Genomic DNA, 20937 nt, shown 5'->3' with positions numbered 1-20937 from the left:
TACCATGGTAAATGAGGGTTTTCGAAGCATTAGGGATCCACAGAACTCGATCGAAGAAATAATTGAAGCACAACAAACAGCTCGATTGGGACGCCTGTCTAAAAGCTAAACGGGGAGACGCGTTCTGCAATCAATCGGAATCCGAAGCGGATGTTCCTTCCATCACAAAATAGATTTCTCAGACGACTGTCGAAAATATATTCGCATCTCTCCACTACGAAGTAATATGCACCCAGAGCTAAAGGTGGGAAAAGTATTCGCCCAGGGCATCAGACCAACCCACACCTCCCTATCAACACACCAGATGGCCTCCACGCCCATGTGCATGCAGGGGTGGACAATGGCATCATCCACACGAGCCTAGTTTGCCCTGCTATGCCGTCTGTAAACCAGACATGCAGTTATGTTACAGAGGAACCACTTTCGTCGGTTTTGGCAGAGCTGGTCGCCATCCGTGACGGCTTGTGTGCCCTAGGCCCTCGTCAATGTGTTGACCCACCGTCTTGCCTGATCATCTATACCAATTCAACACAGGCTACTAGCGAGATACGGCGTGTATACAGCACACTGGGCATTACAAGCCATGTGCACCGGATACTACAATTGTTCCCGTGCCCTGTCCGCATCCTCTGGACCCGCCGTAGCACGCCCACCCACGTCGAGGCCGACTTGGCTGCTCATCCTCCGCAAGTTATGCTCCCGCTCCCACTTCTGCAGCTGTCCCTGCAGGACGCTCTTATAATCAAGAAGGAGTCTCTTCGGCGCTCCACGCGTGTCCTTCTTCCTCCGCGTGGGACTGACCTTCCTGGCGGTTTAACCCCCCGTGAGGAGGTCACGCTCCAGAGAATTTACCTGGGCGTTACACTCATGCCTGCTGTTCGTGCAACATGGACTTCTGGCCTTGCGGTTACCTATGCGACCTGCCCCCACTGCCCTGTTTCCGCTGTGGAGGCGACATTAGACCACCTCCTGGAGACATGTCCAGGACTCGAACCAGCCCGAATCCGGCACATGGTAGCCCCAGGACACCGACCAGGCCGCCCGCCCGATATTCATCGGTGGACGCATGGTCCTCTGTACAGGCAGCTCTTGGACTTTCTTGCTGAAACTGGCCTATACGGCATTCTGTAGTCCATGAGGCCGCTTGCCTCCCACCATTTTCGTTTTTTTTAAATGCAGAGCATTTCGGTAACTCACGATGTCACCCGCATTGTCCCGTCGTAGTCCGCACCGTCGTTGTCCGCACCCCTCCCCCTACACTATACAAAAGAAAATACTATCCGGCGCCTGGTTTCGATCCCTCGACCATGCGGGCGGAACGCAATGTACATGGTGCTCTACCCACTGCGCCACAAAGCCGACACAGAATGGGAGGCTACGGACGCGCCTTATATCCTTGACTCATTCAAATTACTGCTGACGAGCGCTCTCTCGTCAGCAGTTGCCACAAGTGCAACAACATTAACGTAACGCAAACTACTTAACGTCGTGCGCCCCCGGAAATGCTCTGCATTTGATCGTGCCCCTCGCGAGGGGGATGTTTCACTGCGTCACCATGCGAACAGTTTGCCACGCTTTAGTTCCAGTTCTTTCTTTGCTGGGGTGCCGACGAGCGGCGCCACCTCCTCGCACTTCGCCGCAGGAGGATCCGCGGCGGGGGCGAGAGATGGCGCTGGCGCCTCCGCGGCCACGTCTGCGGCCTCCGCGGGCACCGGCGCCGGCGCGGGGTCATCGCCTTTCTTTAAAAGTTTAGTTCGCACGCCACGCAGGAACAATTTTTCTTTTCTAATTTTCCGTCTGTATTCTGGGAGAACGTCCGGTTATTTAAATTCGTAAACTTACCTGCTATTTTCACGCGATTTTACGATGAGGGATCCCTTCAAACATCGGACTAGCACTTTTCCTAACATTCATTATTCCTCTGATGCCCTGGGGCAAAATGGCGCAATAAAAAAAAAGAGAATTTAGAGCACGAGGACCAGACAATCGTTTCGGCAACCGTTATGAGCCAGGTAAGAGCGCCTACGTAGACGCTGCCCAAAACTAGGATGCTTCTTCTTGACTCCACACCATGTCAATTGCCATCGTCAACAACGACGGAATCACAGTGGCGTTAGCATCCACACCGGCCAAAGCTACCGCATCAGGAGAAGGAGAGGACCATAGCCCGTGATATACAAATTTTCCCCGAGCGACAACAACCATCAGATACTTAAAGTCCGCCATACTTTACTTCACAAAAGGGAGGATCTCCCGTGAAGCTGTCTCGCTGCTAGAGAAGACCAGCAACCAAAGTAAAATAATCTCAATATGGAATCCGGCCCACTCCGGTCTACCGGGGAATGAGCTGGCCCAAGCAAACGCTCGAGCCCATGCCAACCGAGCTGCGTTACCGACGACGCCACCCCAACCACGACCACCTCCATACCATAGAGGTGAGGAATGCCAAGAACAAGCCTACATTACTAGATCGCAAAAAGACCGGCTAGTCACATCTCCTCCAGAACACGAAGACTAAACTAAAAAATCCAGAAAAAAACGGAAATGCGAATAATGAAGTAGCGAAAATTAGCAGACAGTGTAACACCCAGCACTTCCGCAAAGTGCATAATTAGCGATGAAAAGGCAGTTAACTGCTGGAAACATGTAAGTAGAGATAATAAGTCGAACAAAATGTTAAAAAAACCGAATAAATACAAAACATGAAAATAAAGGTTGCACCAAATGAACTCATGAAACCAAAATTATTCATTTTTTACATCTTCTGCATTCAACGAATACTAAAAAAGAAAAACTGAGAAAAGAACGTCGAAATATGATTAAAAAATAGCGGAAATGCAACAACCCTGTGAGATCCTGCATTGGTATAAATATTCGAAATTGGCGGAACTAACTCATTTGAGCTTTATAATAGCTTAAACGGACATAATTGTTCGAATGTAATTTTTAAAACCAGCAAACACAACAACAAAAAAAGAAAATTTACAAACATACGTGATGAAATCAAAACTATGCATCGTACACACCTCCCCCCGCTCAAGTAAAAACGCCTGGAAAAGAAGGTTAGAGAAACGAGTAAAAACATCGAAAATGAGCAAACAGTGTAATGCCCTCATTTTCCGCAAAAATGGATAAGTGTGGGAATTTAATCGTTACAATAGCGTACACGAAAACATAGCTTTGCCGGAGGGAATTTCGAAAACCCCACAGAAACAAAAATAAAAATATAAACTTTCACAATCATGGTCGAACGAAATCAATAATATGCATCTTATATATCGCCCTCCCCCAAAAAACAAAGGGTTAATGAAAAATCCCGGAAAAAATCTTGAAATGACCAAGCAAAAATATCGAAAAAGGGCCTACCCAGTCATACGGTCTGCATCTGCGGTAAAATAAATATTTACAGATGTCAAAAAACTTAATCGTTAAAACGGTGTAAATTCATATCATTTTGTAAAAGAAACAAAGGAAAATTTGAGCACATTAAAATTACCCAATGTACTTTTCTACTCATAGAGAAATCTGGTTGTAAACAACTGTGATTGCAGAGAAGTGACGCAAGAATGCTGCGCATTGGTTGACAATTCTGTAAATTTCTGCAGGTTTTTTCAGTTAATTAAGCTTTAACTTCCTTTCCAGAGTCAGTATTCTTCTTTTTACTCGATACGTTATCCTAGCGTCATCTTCCGTATTTTATTATTAGGTATTCATCTCCAGCACACTTGCTTGCTTCAAACTTCCAGTTCAAATCTAATTTTCTTTATGACACCTTCTTCTCCATGAGAAAGTTAAAGTTAAATAGGCCATAGGCGCATGTCGGGGAGTGCAGCATTGCAGGACGAGACAAGTATGTACGCTCAGGAAGGGATTGCTAGCCAAGGCTTTGTGATGCTCCTTTGATGCTTCTTTGTTTCAGACATCCCAAGCGAAAGACTTAATTTTAAGCGGGGGCCATTGGCACCCAAGGTCAACCGGATCGAGTTCCTGCGATGACGCTGGCACGTCGAGCGCGCGTGCAAGGTACACAACGGCGTCGCCGTCGTCGCCTGCCTCAGTTTGTCCCGCGACATCGGCGACAATAGCATCGTCGGTCGGCTCCTCCGTAGTGACCGCGGTGGCAGCGGCGTTAAGCGAGCCATTCTGCTCGCTCCGCGCGCTGGCTGAGCGAGGCGGCAGGCCCGCTCGTCCGCGCGTGGCGAGGCTGCCCGTGCCCGTGAGGTCGACGCACGAGTTTTAAAACAGCCGCGTCGAACGAGCGTCGAACTTCGCGGAATAGAATACTCCACGAGCCGTCGTAGGGTTTTTAGATGCAGCGCATCTCATGCTCGCCCCTCTGTCCTTCCTGCGTCTGTTCGGCGTTGTCCGCACAGCTGCGCCTCTCCTCCTCTTCTCTCTCCGATAGCGAACACTCCCTCCCAAACAGCTGCGGGTTGGCGCAGCGCGCTCTCTGCCCGTTGCTAGGCGCCGTTGGGCGGCGCTGCGCGCGCTGCACATGTGCAGTACTCGCTGTCTCCGCGCTCTCCTCTCCTTCGGGTGCTGTGAATGTAAAGCGGCATGCCGCGCTCCGGCGGTCTCAGTCGACGGTCGTCCGTGCTACGCTTGCACTCTCTCGCAGTACTCGACGATTGCTTGATGCGACGGTATAAGCGTAATCAACACGACCGAAACGCCAATGGAACCCCCCGAGATACGTTGCATCACACCAGGGTTCCCGCGAGGGGAGGTGGGCGTAATTTTTGGGGGAGACTAATATAGTTCGTTACATCCACCGGCAGCTCAATTTTGTTCGCTGCAACGAGGTTTCAAATGCATGGTTCTCGATGGAGATTTCGAGGGGAATTTAATTTAATTCGTTATAATTATAATTCCCTTAAATTCCGTTGCGTTAGAATGAGGTTACGTTCTAACGAAGGGTAATCGAGGGAATTATATTAAACACACTTCGCATTCTCAGTTCATAGAAAGCACCCGCCGCGGTGGCTCAGTGGCTGAGGCGTTGCGCTGCTGAGCACGAGGTCGCGGGTTCGATTCCCGGCCGCGGCGGCCGCTTTTCTGATGGAGGCGAAAAGCAAAAACGCCCGTGTGTACGAGATTTCGGCGCACGTTAAAGATCCCCAGGTGGTCAAAATTAATCCGGAGCCCTCCACTACGGCGCGCCTCATCGCCTGCGTTGCGTCGGCGCGTTAAACCCCACAATCAATCAGTTCATAGAAAGCGCTTATGTGTCTACAGATTTTCGTTGCAGTTTCCTACACTAGATTTGATGTTGTTTTTGTAGCGCCGTATATGCAACCGTTTTTATAAAAATCGCATTGAATCTTTGTAGAACGTTCCGCTTAGATAGCCCGTATATACAGGGACACACTGCACATTTCTGATTGCCCGTGTTAGCAGTGGAACTGTTGATGCATCTGTACGTTATCAAATAAAGCTCTCACCGGCATGAAATACCTTCAGCTCTCCCTGCAGTGAATTGCAGGTACCAAAAATTTGCTCATTCATCTACTGAATCTATTTCTACCATAGAAAACTCTAGGTATTCTGTCTGTTCGTTAATACTCAAAAGAAAAAAAGAGGTATTATAATATTATATATGCCTGTAGAGCTTGAGTTTCTTACTTTTTGAGAATGAAACATGAACGTATTTCTTCAATCTTATCGCCATACCAAAAGAAAAGGTACTGTCCGACGCAGTTCTGTTAAGTCGTTATGTTGAACTCAACATTTTCGGCAATACGAGCTCAAATTTTTAGCGGGCAGTACATTTTCGTAGACACGCTTGAGCGGCAGAAAAGGTTAAATGAATTGGAAATCGATAACAGGAATTCAACATAACCTGACACCGCACTTGTTGTAGTTCGCTGTCTCTAATTGGTCGGTATGTAGAAGAGTGCATATTTTTTATCTGGAATTTCACTACATAAAAGTACGCCTCCTATTCTTTTGCCGGCTTTGATTGCGGTCGTAAAATAATGATGGAGACCATTCGCAGACCTAAATCACGGCCGACTATAGCGTCATTAGATAAGGTGACAGAGTATCGGCACTCTTTTCTCCTATTGTTCCGGGCCGCCGCCGTGATCATTGATTGGTCAGTTCGCATCACGCGACATTGGCTTACACTGCGACGGTTCATGGGCGCCGCCATTTTGTTGTTCATGCTTTTTCTGTCGGTGAACTGTGGTAGCCTCTGCTTGTCCTCCCTGCTGTGCGGGTTCGCGCGACTGACGTCGTTCTGAATGCGAATTAAAGATAACGCGCTTCGGAGCATTTCAGCTGCAGGAGTGGTTCCGAAGATGCTGTGTTGCTGCGATTTCGGCAGTGTTGTTTACCAATGACCTCGTCAAAGTTAGCAGTGAGGCCGAAGCAGCGGCAATCTGGCAACACTGATAAGCACCAAAATGGCCGCTGTTGCTCACTTGCGTGCATAGAGTTTCATACTAATATATACTAGAGGGAAATCTGGCGCTGCATTCGCGTGCCGCCGTGGGTGGCGCCATTGCAGCTAGCGACGTTCCTCGCCTCCTTGGCTTGGTTAGCCACATGGCTTCTTTTTCGTCTTGAAGCCAAAAAGGGGTAACATTGTTTTTCTGTTCATCTTTCACGAAGCTTCTAAATAATCCCTGGCAAATCAATCTTTATGGAGCTTTTATTTTTTGATAACAGAACAAATTCGATTAATTTTCTGCAGTAATATTGTTGAATTTTTGCAGCCAAAGCCAACTTTTCAGCCTGTTCGTGAGCCATGCCAAGGACAAGTGGAACGTGCCTGCCCGGTACATGACGGCACGCTCGCCGAAGCGCGGCTCCCCTAGACGGTGGCGCCACATTTCCCTCTAGTGTATATTAGTATGAAACTCTATGCTTGCGTGCCTTAGAGACGGTACTGTGTATCTCATCTAGTGACACTAGTCGACAACTGGTATGCCTCATAACTGTTCAACGAAGCCGTTCACCGTAAGCCAGGGGCACAAGCCGGTACGCCCTTATTGCCAATGTCCCGAAGTAATAGGCGTACTAAATATTGCCCATCAAAGCCGTATCAGCCCATTGAAAAGTCAGGTGCGGGGACGGCGCACGCCTCACACCCGCGCACTTATCGATACTGCGGACGTAGCGAAGATAAGGTCTGTGTCATATGACGCTACAGCAATTTTGGAGCTGTTGAACGTTACCGAAATGGCTCGCTTCGAAGAACAATGCAAGTACTGAAGAGGGCAAACCCAATGATGTAGCCTATCTCGGCTACTCACCGATGGTATCAGTCTTGCGGACTACTTAATAATATACTTCTACTCTGTCTCCGAATCCTAAATTAAAGCAGATAAGAGATTACGGCTGCGTTAAAAGGGGCTTTAGACCAACTCCTGTCATCCTTGGTACGTCGCCGAGACCAAAAAGGTATGCAAAGTTATCTCTTTACGTTAGACGGCTGCGCACTAGCGGTTTTGTGACTGAGTTTGCGAGCATTAGTGCAGATGTTTTAGCTCCCCAGCTTTGGCGAGGCTTCTCCTAAACCAATAACGTTTGCTTTTTAATCTATTTTTATGAATAACTGCCACTAGTATCCTTGTTGCTTACATTGCCGACTGCACAGCTGTGGATACATGTTTGGAAATCTAAAATAGCATTCATAAAACACGAAGAGCTTAACCAGTGAGGACGTTTACAGTAAATTGATTACTGTTATTTTTAGGAACAGGCCTTCCGACGACAAAGAGACAAGATTATTCGGTAGATCAAAATCAATCCTTTCATTCCTCTAATTACAACAATGACGTTATTCTAAGAAAAATACGTGCGGAATGTCTGCAAAAGTAAGAACAAGGACCTCCGAGATTTGTTCCTTGCTTTACGGTAAGCTCTTGTTTTCGGGGGGCCATAATAACTTATTTTGCTGCTCGCTCTCGGTGATGAGTGCGTAGCAACTGGGAATTACGTAATTCTTTGTCGGCTCCTTCTTTTCATTTTGTTTTATTAAGTTATCATTGTGTACACGTAGTCAGCCCACCACCTTTGTAATCCGTAGTTTGCTCCTTACAGCCCGTTTACGACCCCCAAAGGTTCAAGCAAAGCTTACACTGCCGGCGTTATGTCCAAAGGCGCGATGTTTAGAATTCAAGAGTGAAGTAAAATTGCAGCGGCAGGGACATTTATTAGTCCTGCGTATGACTGCCCTAACGCCTTATACGAAGTCGCCTGGTTTCTATGTTTAACAAATCAGTTTAGTTCGTTTAACAAACATTAATGCATTTAATAAACTTTTGTTCCTGAGCGTTTTGGAAAACAAATTCATGCTTCATGCAGATTTTTAGTTAAGAGCTCGCACTAACTTCTGCGTCTTCGACATCGTTGTGTACATGTTATATCAATGCCGGTGTCGCCTGTAAAGCTGCAACGCGAAGCCCTATACGGCATAAATAATGTCTTCATTTCGAGATGCGTATACTTTTCAAAAGTTTTAATCTGCGCTTCCGCAACAGCTACCAACACTATTACAATCTACTGAGTGATGCTGCATAAACAAAACATATTTTGTGCAGGAAGGACACCATGCAGATGTTCATTTTTCTGGTTCTGCTGGCTCTGACCACCACCTTAGGTGAGAATGTTGTGCTATGAATAGTGGATTTCAGGCAGCCAATTTCTGAAAATACATCTAAAGCTCGCAAATACCTTTGGCTTCTAAATAGACCATTTTAAATTACTCCCATGCCATACTAAGATATCCGCTTGCCTAATCGTCTTTCTGAACATTATTTCCAGTTTAGTAAAGAAATAGGGTAAATAAAGAAATATTCACAGAAAATCAAGAAATCTACTGGATAAAAAGCAGTTAAAGCAAACTACTCTGTCTTGTGTAGTTCATTTGCGCTGTCAAAAATATGGGTTTTGAATGATATTTATCTGTTTTTCCTACAACAAATTGCCGTTTATTAAAAATGTAGTACTAGATGGGCTAATAGGCCTAAAGATCGAACATTGAAATGCCTGAATAATTGGCGCGCTAAAGGATAGATTTGATTGATTGTGGGATTTAACGCGCCGACGCAACGCAGGCGATGAGGCGCGCCGTAGTGGAGGGCTCCGGATTAATTTTGACCACCTGGGGATCTTTAACGTGCGCCGAAATCTCGAACACACGGGCGTTTTTGCTTTCCGCCCCCATCAGAAAAGCGGCCGCCGCGCCCGCGGGGATCGAACCCGCGACCTCGTGCTCAGCAGCGCAACGCCTTAGCCACTGAGCCACCGCGGCGGGTGCGCTAAAGGATAGGCTAGCACGGCGAATGTGTTGTCTTCAAAAGAATGCAGTAAACGCGGGTGGGCAATAATTCCAAATGCCTAATGAAGGGACAAGCAGAATTGCTATGAATGTTAACAAACTTCATATAATTGTTGTGAACAATCTAAGTCGAACTATACAGTGGTGTTCCGTAGAAAGCGCTTTTTAGTACCAACCAGAAGCTGTTCCCCAATTGGGGAAGGGCCACACATTTTTCTTACCTATTGGTAACTACAAATTTGCGACTGTTTACACGGAGTTGACTAGAATAATGGGCTTAATAATCCGGCACAAATAACTATGTTCCGCCCTGTTGCCGGCTTTTATAGAATACGTAATTTACGCAGGCCTCTCAAGTGTGTCTTTAGAAGGCCGTTAGAACAATTCAAACGCGTACCTGCATGCTGACGGTATAACACATGGAGTGACTTGTACGGTTTTTTTTAATTGAAGAGATGTACTTCATTAAATAATAATATTTCCGCTAATTGTTCTTTTTGTCTTCTTTTCATACTGCCCGCTCCTCCAGATGCCACACTTGTGTAAGTACCTTTTCTTTGCGGACTCTGAATCAGAATATACGTGTATAAATAATCTTCGGGGCCGGGAGAAACGGATTAAAGTATAAGCTACAGTTATGCAGAGGCTTCACAATCATAGCTATGGCCTCGTTGAAATTGTGTACACCAGTATAAGTTACCTGTAAAATCCTTACTTTACTTAAACGTCACCTCTATGCGTGGAAGGTAGAACAAGAAATCTTTCCCAGGTTAGGCAAAGATAGTACACTCACAGCTATAAAGTTTGAATGCGTTGTTACCTTCTGAAATCCCCGCCCCGTCTATATTTGTTGAATGGGGCAGCAAGACCCCCATTAAAAGGGTCGCATGACTTCCGTTTGTGTTTTTTTTTCCAAAGAGCTCATGCGACAAGTGACCTATGAGCTTTCTTTACAAGGCGTGGGATACCACTTCCAGCCAAACAAAGGACACTCCGGCATAATCAGCAGGGTAGATTAGTCCATACTTGACGGATAAACCACTGCGGGCGCAGCCGGGAAAGGAAAAGAATAACAGACACAACCTTTTTAATTCTCAACAACATTTGGATGGCGTTCACAACCTTAAACATATTGTAATAAAAAATAATGAATTCAGAAATAGAAGGCTCACGCGAGCTGGTGGCATTCTATGAAAATTTGGGTCATAAAATAAAGCAGGGCTGTTTACAAAATTTATACCCAGTCATGTGATTTTTTGCAGGCAAGAAGCTGGTGGAGTTGAAGGGGACAAGCTTCAAAAAGGTAAAAACATTTATCAGCACTTTGCTCTTTAAATTTTAGTCAAGTACACACTGTGTGGTTAAAATGATGTTATTTAAAATTCGAAACATTTTTGTCACCGAAGGTGAAAGATTTTCGCTGCGAATGATTTATACTTTACTGCTCAAAAATGACGAGGGTGTAGAAGTGGTTCCAGTGATGTGGAGACCTAGTTGAGGTCGTGGCAATAAAAGTTATACTCCAACCCCGAGCAAAAAGGAGAACCTGATACAAAGAGAACACATTTGGGGAAAAATGAAAGGGAATAAAAAAAAAACATCTTGCGCCATTTAGATAATACAGCCGTTGTGGGGCAGGGACATCGCAAAAATTGTTAATTGGCGGTTTGAGTGATGACTGTCGGAGAGAGTGCACATTAATGTAAGTTCGTCGCCTGTAACACAAAGAAATTATGGATAGTCGAGGACTTCGTTCACGTTTGCCATTGCTGCCTTCTCTCCCACCTACGTAAATAATTTTAAGGTGTCAAGGAAGAAAATTCCTGTCTATAATATTTGCCCAGCTGGCGAAGGCTTTTGGCTGTCAGCTTTAAATAGCTGTCGGCTTCAATCACTAACGCCCTGTATGTTGAATTTACTGAATCCTTAACGATTATTGCAGGATTCCAACCCTCGGCTTTGAAGGGTGTGGGCGAAAAGATCGTGTCCCTCGGCAAACTGCTTCAGGGTGACGTTTCCTTGAGCACGCCGGAGGAACGCGAGAATACTATGGAAGCCATCAAGGCTCTGAAAATGTTCCAAGAGGAACCCGAGGAAGGCAGCGAGGAGTACTTCGTCATGCTCATTGTCAAGGCTATCCTCACCGGAGTACTTATGGGTGGAGCTTCCGCGGGAATCAAGTACGGAGTTGAGAGCATCCAGAAGGGAAAATAAAAAGACTACGCTGTGAAACAGAGCGTGGCTGTGAGCAATCATTTCGGACGAAAAAAATTGGTCTGAACACAGTACAAAAGTTGCGACCCACAAAGGTGCAGTAAAAAAGTGATGCGGGTCCAGAAACAAGGGTAAATAAGAAGGAGAAAGGTGTTTAACTTTATGTACCCGTTTCTGCCTACTTTGCAAATATTGCGGGTACCGTACCAACAGATTCACCCGCGAAGGTAAAAATGAGCCGCCTAGCCAATACGCAGGTGCTCTACGCAGGTGCTACTACTGACTCTAAAGCAACAATAGAACTTTTGCAGCATAGAGCTCCCATATACAGAGCATGCCAGGGGTGCTTACGTCTGGTCCAGCAACTTAATAAACCCGAGCTCCGTGTTCGGTTCCAGTGGCCACATCTACTCGGAGGAATGCTAGGAAACGAAACCGCTGACAAGTTACCCCAGACGCGGTTTCATAAGTGCACTCGCTCGTTAAAAATGTTACCAGACGAACACCGGATTTTGAAGCCGAGCAGCCTCGAACATTGTAGGTTGCTTTAACGCACACGTTACCAACCATCCCTTAGCACAGGAACAAAAACAACAGAGATGCCATTGGGGTTACTCACTCACACAAATTCTGCATGAACACCGGCGTGGCGTTTAAGGTTAAATCTTAGATCATTGCAGCTGTTTCAACCCTTTGATGCAGCCCTTCCCTCAGTTTTTATTCATGGGCTGCAAAAAACATGCGATGGAGCGGTCCCCTTTCTTTTAAAAATTTCAAGGCGAGCAGCCCCGCATGCCTCTATGTAGGGCGTCATATTCCCGAACCGTCTGTAGATTCCTAAAAAAACGGGACATGGTGAGCCTAGTCCTCCCGTTTCCTAACGACCCAAGGCGTCTTGAGACCTGGTGGTTTCCGCGAATAGTGTTACCGCAAAAGCTGCTCGGCCAGGATCCTTTGTTAGAACAACTTAGTAGGTTGTTCCGCATTCTCACAAACTCACTCACTCACTCACTCACTCACTCACTCACTCACTCACTCACTCACTCACTCACTCACTCACTCACTCACTCACTCACTCACTCACTCACTCACTCACTCACTCACTCACTCACTCACTCACTCACTCACTCACTCACTCACTCACTCACTCAAACAATAAGACATTGCCTTCACGGTTTATCTATAATCGTCATCTTCGCCATCATAATCAACAGCCAATGTGTGTACACCGCAGAAACTTTTCTATAGGCCTCCGAATTTTACTGTGCTGCAATGTTCGGGCAATTCTTAATCACTGAATTTGCTCATTTCCTCCCTGTATCGACTTCATGGTTTCTACCTATATCTGCCCCGTCTTTTCATAGCCACTGTTTAGGCCTAGTGGTCGGCCAGTAGTCATTTTTTTCTCTTGATATTCCCAGGCCGACTCTAGCTCTATTTCTGAATTCGAGCTATATGAATTTGACCTGAGTTTATTCCCTGATGCAAGATGCTTGTTTCTTAATACCAAGCATTGCTGAATGGTATAGTTCAAGTTTTCGTTTCATGTGCTTAGTTAAGCGCCACGTTTTCCCCTCGTAAGTCATAACGCTGGGAGTACGTATTGAATTAATGTCATTCTTATCAGAGACAAATAGCCTAGTGTTCTTTATTTGATAGCGGTTGCTTATTGAACCCGCCATTACTAATTCAGAGCGTGCTTTTTTTCTCTCTATTGAGGTGAGCATTAAACGCATGCCCATGCAACTTTTGCGGAAAGCGCCGGTTGTCTAAATACACACCTGGCGACTGGCTAGTTGGATTAGCACACGCGGGCAGTATATTAGAACTTCTTTTTCTGGGTGTAATTTTAATTGGGTGTTGATGGTAGGGGGTATTTTCGTCGGGGAGAACACCTTTGTGGGACTGAGAAAAGTGCAGACAAGAACTTCCCAAGACTGCCCAGACTGTCTGGGGAAGTCCAGACTGTCCAAATTCCTCCCTCAAACAAAGATAAACGTATGGAATAAATGCGGAAAATCGGCCATCATATTTCATACAACGTGGGGCGTGGCTATCATCTCGACTGCTGTAAAAAAAACCGCATATTAATCAACGCTTTGAGAGGCAAACGGCCGTGTGTTCAAAATTTAGGGGCAAGTTAAAAATCCCATGGTAGTCAAAATTAATCTGCAGCTCAGCTCTACGGCGCGCCTCAGTGCCTGTGTAGCGTCGGCGTGTTAAACCTCAAAATCGATCAAGTCAATTAGCTCTAGCGAGCTCCGACTTTTCTGTAAGTCAGAGGGATTTGATTCTTCGAGACCGGAGAGAAGAGTCCGGGCCCCTGGAAGGAGGGCACCTCCGCATAGGACAATCGCAGCACTGTTTTTTTCTAATAATGTTTCTCTCTCTCTCTTTCTCTCTCTCTCTCTCTCTCTCTCTCTCTCTCTCTGACTCTACCATTTGAACAAATCGACATACGAAAATATCCACAAGTTCACGAAGTTTCGTCCAGCAAGAAAATTTCTATAGGTATGTTCAGCGATTCGACAGCTGCATTGGTTAATACTGCCTACCACATGTTGAACTTCTAAGAGATCACGCAGGCAAGTTGCCCACAACGCGACGAAGGGTTCTAGACGTGGTCTTAAGCACTTTTTAATATAGCCGCTAATTATCATTCTGCGCATGAAGGTGAGAGAGATAGAATAAACGTTTATTTAATTCCACGTGGGGTATTGTACTAAAGCTTGAATGAGGCGGCCTTAATCCAAGATGCCTTGAGGCAAGGTTGTAAACAATCGTCAATTTTTGATCGTCATCCCAGGCCACATTGTTCCTGATAGCGCGAAGGTGTAAGTCTTCTAGAAACTGGTTATACAAGTAACAACAGCATATTAATAGCATGTGCGAGTACCGCACGTACGCAGTGAAGATAACACCGGCATCACCTGATACAGCAATCAGGAACCCGTCAAATGCATTCAAATGTCCGGTTGCTTGCGAGAACAGCCTCTGGAGGCTGGTCTCTATTTAATATATTGTCTGCTGCATTAAGTGGCTAGAGCTAACAAGTCGGTATTTTGTTTTATTGTTGCAAGTACTTATATAAAAAAACGCATTGCTGTCATCCCTTGTAAAAAGAATTTTTCCACATTTCTTTTCGCGCCTGCACTTTCCCGGTCCCTAAAATGTGGGGAAGGTTCTCTCTTACTGTTAAAGGGTCTTACCCTCCGTAGTCTCCTGAAAAAATAAAAATGGCCTGCTTGCTTCATTGCAACTGTCGTTGAACGATGATAGCCTTTGCTGCCCTGGCCAAGTAACCCCCTTTTTTTTCCTTCTCTTCCTGAACAAACTTAATACTTGTTCAATTTAATTACGTTTTTCTGCGCTCCTGTTGCTCGCGCACGACCTTCTGGAACCTTTTGTTTCTGCTGTTTATACAGAAGCTGGAGGCTACATGTTTGGTTTTGTGTTTGCTTTTATCTCGCCTCACTCTGGCGCCGTTTTCAACTCTTGTTTTAAAATTTCTATCGTTAAAACCAATCAAGCGAAAAGAACGCTGGTAAATTTCGTTATGTACTTTAGTTTTGCCGGAACAGAGCCCGAAATTTTGTTTGCTCTGAATGTGTAAACATGAATGATCCATGGGGGCAGTTCTAATAGTTCGGAACTGTCTTGCCTACATACATGTCGTGGTCAAGTATTCCTTCACATAGATTCTGGCTAGTCCGCTGTGTCAAAAGAAAAACCGGCGGCCTATAAAAATTTTCGCGCTTAGGTGCCTCAAAACCGACTATCGTCATAAAAAGTACCAAACTATATATACAGCAAATAATTGCCCTCCCATGCCATAATCAGACTGCAGATTTCGTCCCTGTCTTTCTAGTTTTATTGCTCCGCATTTCTAACTTTAGGATGAAAGCATTAGCGCCCCAATGAGCAAAATGTGGCTTCCTGCGTCGGCGTTACCTAGACATGTTACGAAAAATGGCCGACAGGGCAAACAGAATGAAAGCAAAAAAAAAAAAAGAAAGAAAATAGGTCGGTCTGGATTTAAAACTAGAGTCTTACAGATAGCGAGCCCCACACACACCCCTGCACCACCACGGAGCCCTGGCTTTAACAATCAAAAAGTGGATCTAGTTGATCCTCTGCGCGCTTCAGCTTAAGAAATTGTGCTAATCATATTTATTGAGGGCTACAATAGAAATATGACCATGCGATTTATAAAAGTAGCAAAGAAAACTTGCACTAATAACGAATATGAGGGTATGACAAGGCTAAGAGGGCAGCATACGAAAAAAATAAAAACAACCCCCTCCGTGGGAACGCGCAAATACTTTATTAGAAAAGAAAAAAAGAAAATAAACGAGAAAATCAAAACGACGCAAAGGGAAGATGACCATGGCGATGGTAATTAGAGGACACCATGGCAGCACTGGAGGCCCACAGGAACGTTTTTATGACGCTACCTATGTAATAGCCAGTGTATTCGGGCTTGCTGCTTATACGTAGGTCTAAGCAGGACGTTTGGCTAAGTCTTTCAGCGTTAATAAGAAGAAAACGACGCAAAGCATCACAGACATGTACAGTGCTCCTGGATTGAAACGCGACACTGCGAGCGTGTGGCCGCCAATACATGCCGCGCCGCCCGTGGAGGCCCGTGGAGGCCCGTGGAAGCTAGGTGTTGCATTGTGGTATAGCGCGAGGGTGAGGGCGTGCTGACCGTAGGCTTACTGCTTCTTTTTTTTTCTATATTACCAGCCTTCAACACACACTTACAACACAAAAATAACCACACTGCATTTGGTACAACACACACCGACATTAACATACCAGCCGTGCCTCCGGCTAGGCTTTGTCATTTAATCATCACGTCAGAGAAATTAACGGCTCTACGACATCCAACCAATCTGGTACTGGCTGCTGGACTCTCAGCCCCTCAACGAACTGCGTGACACTCTCCCGCAGAAACTGCCGGGCCGGTCGGGCATCCACGTCGCCATGGAGCCACGCCATGCGCGCCCTCCATATGCTGTGAAGGCCCAGGAGCATTATTAAATCGTAGGGGACTCCTTCGTTATTCTCTGTAGGTAAATACCGCATACCATGCGGGGTAAGTGGGAAGTCTTTGTGTAAAGTTCGCTGCATAAACTCCCAAAAGTGAACCGCCATCCAGCAGTGTATAAAAACGTGGTCTATGTTATCCGGTTGTTTACAAATTGTACAGTCAGTACCCCAGGGTGTATCTAACCCCTTTTCTTTTAACCATGTTTGCACAGTAAGTGTCTCCGAATGAAGTTTGGAAAAAAAGGACTTCACCCCCGGTTTCACAGCCATACGCTTAACTCTTTTCCGTACATCCTGCCCTGGGCCTTCTTTGTACAGTTCTCTATATCGCGGTATCGGGAACAGACTGTCGCAAACATCTTTATATAATTTTCTACGTGACACTGTACTCAAATATTCCATCGAAAAACAAGTTGACAAAAACCTGAGTGACATGACAACTTCTTTAAAATATCCTGAAATCCTTTCCTGTATGTGCAAACTGGATACGACAAATTCCGGCAGTGCTTGTGAGAGCCGCACTAGGCAAACTGTTCGCAAAAAAGGATCGCTTGTATCGCGAAGAAAAACGAACCTATTCACCAACTGGCTGACAAACAGGTGCGACAACCCAAGACCGCCCTCCTTGACGCGTCGAAAAAGGTTATCTCTACTGCACCTTTCCCATGTAGATGACCAAATAAACACAGCAAATGCACGATGCATTTTCTGTACATTCAAACGCGAGCAGTGCAACACTTGCGTAACGTACCACACTTTGGCAATAAAAAATAAATTACAAACAGTCGCTTTAGCAAACATTGAAAGAAAAAACCCTTTCCACTTTTCTGCCCTGTCGCGTATGTCCTGCGTTAGGGCACGCCAATACGGTTCGCTGTCCTGGTAGCACTCCAGTGGCGTCCCTAGATACTTAAGGGGACTGGTTTCCCAGCTCACGTTGGCAAAAAATTCCGGTGTCAAAGACCAGTCCCCATGCCAGAATCCCAAACATTTTCCCCTAGTTTACCCCACTACCTGTGATTGACCCAAAACGTTTAACAATGTCCACTGCTTTTGTAACACTATCCTTGGTCGTAAAGAAAAGAGCAATGTCGTCTGCGTAGGCCAGAAGTTTTACCTCTGCTTCGCAAAGCTCAAACCCGCGAATGTGTTCACTTTCAATTATATTTAAGCAGAGCGTTTCGATATACAGGCAGAAAAGAAGTGGGCTCAGAGGGCAGCCCTGGCGCACCGACCGTTCCACGCTAATGGGGGCCCCCAGCGTCTTGTTTACAATTAACCTTGTGATACACTTCCGGTACGCCAGAGCCACCCCCTCCTTGATGACTGTTCCAACGTTCCGGTTGCCAATGAGCGTGACTGTGGTTCCCCGTAGCGACAGCGGGGCGCTGCGATCCTGGAGTGCTTAAACGTTGATTGATTGATTGTGGGGTTTAACGCACCGACGCAACGCAGGCGATGAGTCGTGCCATAGTGGAGGGCTCCGGATTAATTTTGACCACCTGGGGATCTTTAACGTGCGCCGAAATCTCGTACACACGGGCATTTTTGCTTTTTGCCTCCATCAGAAAAGCGGCCGCCGCGGCCGGGAATCGAACCCGCGACCTCGTGCTCAGAAGCGCAACGCCTTAGCCACTGAGCCACCGCGGCGGGTGGAGTGCTGGAACGCGTTTGTGCGCCGACGGTAGTAGCCCGGCTCTGCGTGCAGCCGATTTCGCGACATCGTGTGCGGGCGCTCTAGTAACGCGTGCCCTTCCAATGCGGCACAGTAATGTCCCTGTAATGAACAGTCACGCTCATCGGAATAAAAAAAGCTTCTGTTCGAAGGAACAGCAAACTTTATTACAGGATGTAAACTAAAAAAAAAAGGAAAGACGCCTTTGCAGGCACGTTCGCGTATGGTGCGGTGCATTAGTACTTCGTCGGCTCTCCTCTTTTCTTTAGTTTATATCATGGAATAAAGCTGGCTGTTCCTTCGTGCAGACACTCGTTGTATTCAGGTAAGCGCGACCGTGCCTTACATGCACATTATCTGTGTCGCATCGGAAGGGCACGCGTAAAAAGAGCGCGCGAGCAGACGATATCACGAAATTGGCTGCGAGGACGGCCGGGCGGCTACCACCGGCGCACAAACACGCACCTGCGCTCCAGGCTCGCAGCGCCCCGCTGTCGCTGCGGGGAACCACAGCTCCGCTTAATGGCAACCGGAAGCAGCAAGCCTACGGTTAAAACGCTTTCATCCTCGTGGTATACCACAATGCAACACCTAGGTTCCACGGCCGTCCACGGGCTGCGCTTCATGTACCGCAGGTCACGCGCTTGCAGTGTGGCGTTTCAATCCGTGAGCACTGTACATAATAATATCAGGTCAGAATCTTCACGAATGGATGCCGACATCCGTAATTTGAGCAGGCTAAATTTAAACATATCGAAACAATTGTAACCAAGTAGGGTATGTGTGCTCGTAAACAGGGCGATGGTCAACGCCGGCAAGTCACAGTATTTGAGAGAATAAAAAGACACAACCTGAAAAGGGTAATGACGGCTGAAATGAAAACACAATAACCCCTCTGGATACGTTTCTCTACGTCAGTGCTGTCTTTACTGTGATGGACTCTGAAGCGTTCGTCCCCCTTGAGGCTGTGAAACTTGGTCGCCCATAGAAGTACACTTCAGAAGAAGATGCAAGGGAACGCAAAAATACAGCATAACCAGTGGCTACAGAGAGAGAGAGAGAGAGAGAGAGAAACATCTTTATTTGCCCTTCTATAAAGGCTTCTGCGTTGCTGGGGGAAGGAGCTGCTGTTACCAGTCGCCCCCAAGAACTGCCTCAATGTGTTGGAGGAGGGCCTCCCAGTGCTCCTCTTCTGTCAGTCGTAATGAGGAGGTGGTCAACTGTCGGACTGAGGGCGCGTACCGGCCGGCGCTTTTCGTCCGCTTGCGGAGAGCGAGTTTGAGGTGTTTTTGGGGATCCTCTGGATGGTCGAGCCACTCCGCCCAAGTGCCAGGAGAAGGGGAAAGGGAGTCTGTGTATATGTTTCTTGTCTGTATAATCTCTAAGCAGTCCCACATGTAGTGCTGGTTGTTAGGGTACCCGTGACCGCAGCGTGGGCAGCTAGGGTGGCCAGGTTTATTTTCTATGTAGTGCATGATATGTGGGGGTGCGTAGGACACCTGCTTGACGGAAGGGGGTGGTCAGAAGGAGGGGAGGTCAATACCTCCCCCCTTTCCGGGTTTTTAAAACGAAGGCGTCCAGCTCCCTCTGGTCTTGGCACGATTAGACAAATTACTGGTTTAAAACAAAATAAGAAACACTGGCTGGAGTGGTCGAAAGCGCGAGGCTCAATACGACTCAGTCATTTAGCCAGAACGCAGAACGTCGGACCCGTCTGCGAAGGTTAATCGTTACGTATTGTCCTGTTCGCTTTGTTTTCTTCTTGTAAGTTGTTGCTGGTCCATAGGTGGTCAAAATTATTCCGGAGCCCTCCACTACGGCGCTCCTCACAGCTGAGGTGTGGCTTCGGCGCGTTAAACCCCGCAATCAATCAATCAATCAATCAATCAATCAATCAATCAATCAATCAATCAATCAATCAATCAATCAATCAATCAATCAACCAATCAACGAATAAATAAATAAATAAATAAATAAATAAATAAATAAATAAATAAATAAATAAATAAATAAATAAATAAATAAATAAATAAATAAATAAATAATAAATAAATAAATAAATAAATAAATAAATAAAAATAGATAAATAAATAACTTGTTATTGACGCATAACTAACACTGGAGTTTTGCTGTTTTGTAAAGACGAGTGAATGATTTCCTTCCCGTAGTTTTATTCGGTATGCTTTTTTCGGCTATATCACGCGTGAAGGCCTACACGGCAGTTCGAGTGCCACGCGGAGTGAATGACTGCTCCTTCCTTTCCAAAGAAATAATAACTGAATATTATAATACACAGGATGTTTCAAATCGGTAAAGAGCTGCTACTTTAAAAAATGTTGTTTGGTTCAAGATGCAGATATATATGCCCAAAACAGACCTAACTGAGAAAAATATATATTTCAGAAGCCGGATTTAAAGGCGCTCTAGTTTCTAGAACCAAAAATCATCATCATAGATTGGTTTGAGCCCCCTTTCTCCCACAGCCCCCACTTCGAAAACACTACCGAAATTTCTGCAACATCAGCGGTCCGCTGGACTCCTACCAACAAAGCACCGGCTTTTTTTTTTTTTTTGGGGGGGGGGGGGGGGGGGCGGAGGGAGTGTACTGAGGCCCTTCGTAGTTATTCGCAGGCTTTCGTTCCGCATAACCTGTCCATTTTTTGGAAGCGCCCAGGCATGTGCCATGTTCTCGGTAGCAAAACTGCTCTAT

At 46.1% G+C, this 20937-nt stretch overlaps 1 protein-coding gene across 1 annotated transcript; it reads left to right on the top strand.

Moving 5' to 3' along the window:
• The first annotated feature begins 7266 nt into the window (after positions 1 to 7266).
• Positions 7267 to 11518, top strand: LOC144169487 (uncharacterized). Its single transcript, XM_077698670.1, has 5 exons — positions 7267 to 7404; positions 8547 to 8605; positions 9816 to 9828; positions 10549 to 10589; positions 11229 to 11518. Exons 2-5 carry the CDS (start codon positions 8557 to 8559, stop codon positions 11498 to 11500), a joined length of 375 nt encoding a protein of 124 aa, XP_077554796.1. The 5' UTR covers positions 7267 to 7404; positions 8547 to 8556; the 3' UTR covers positions 11501 to 11518.
• Positions 11519 to 20937: the final 9419 nt, after the last annotated feature.

Source organism: Haemaphysalis longicornis, unplaced genomic scaffold (assembly GCF_048455015.1).
Source record: "Haemaphysalis longicornis isolate Haplotype H1 unplaced genomic scaffold, Haemaphysalis longicornis Haplotype H1 scaffold_2, whole genome shotgun sequence".
NCBI lineage: Eukaryota > Metazoa > Arthropoda > Arachnida > Ixodida > Ixodidae > Haemaphysalis > Haemaphysalis longicornis.
This window is presented reverse-complemented; position numbering and strand designations above follow the sequence as displayed.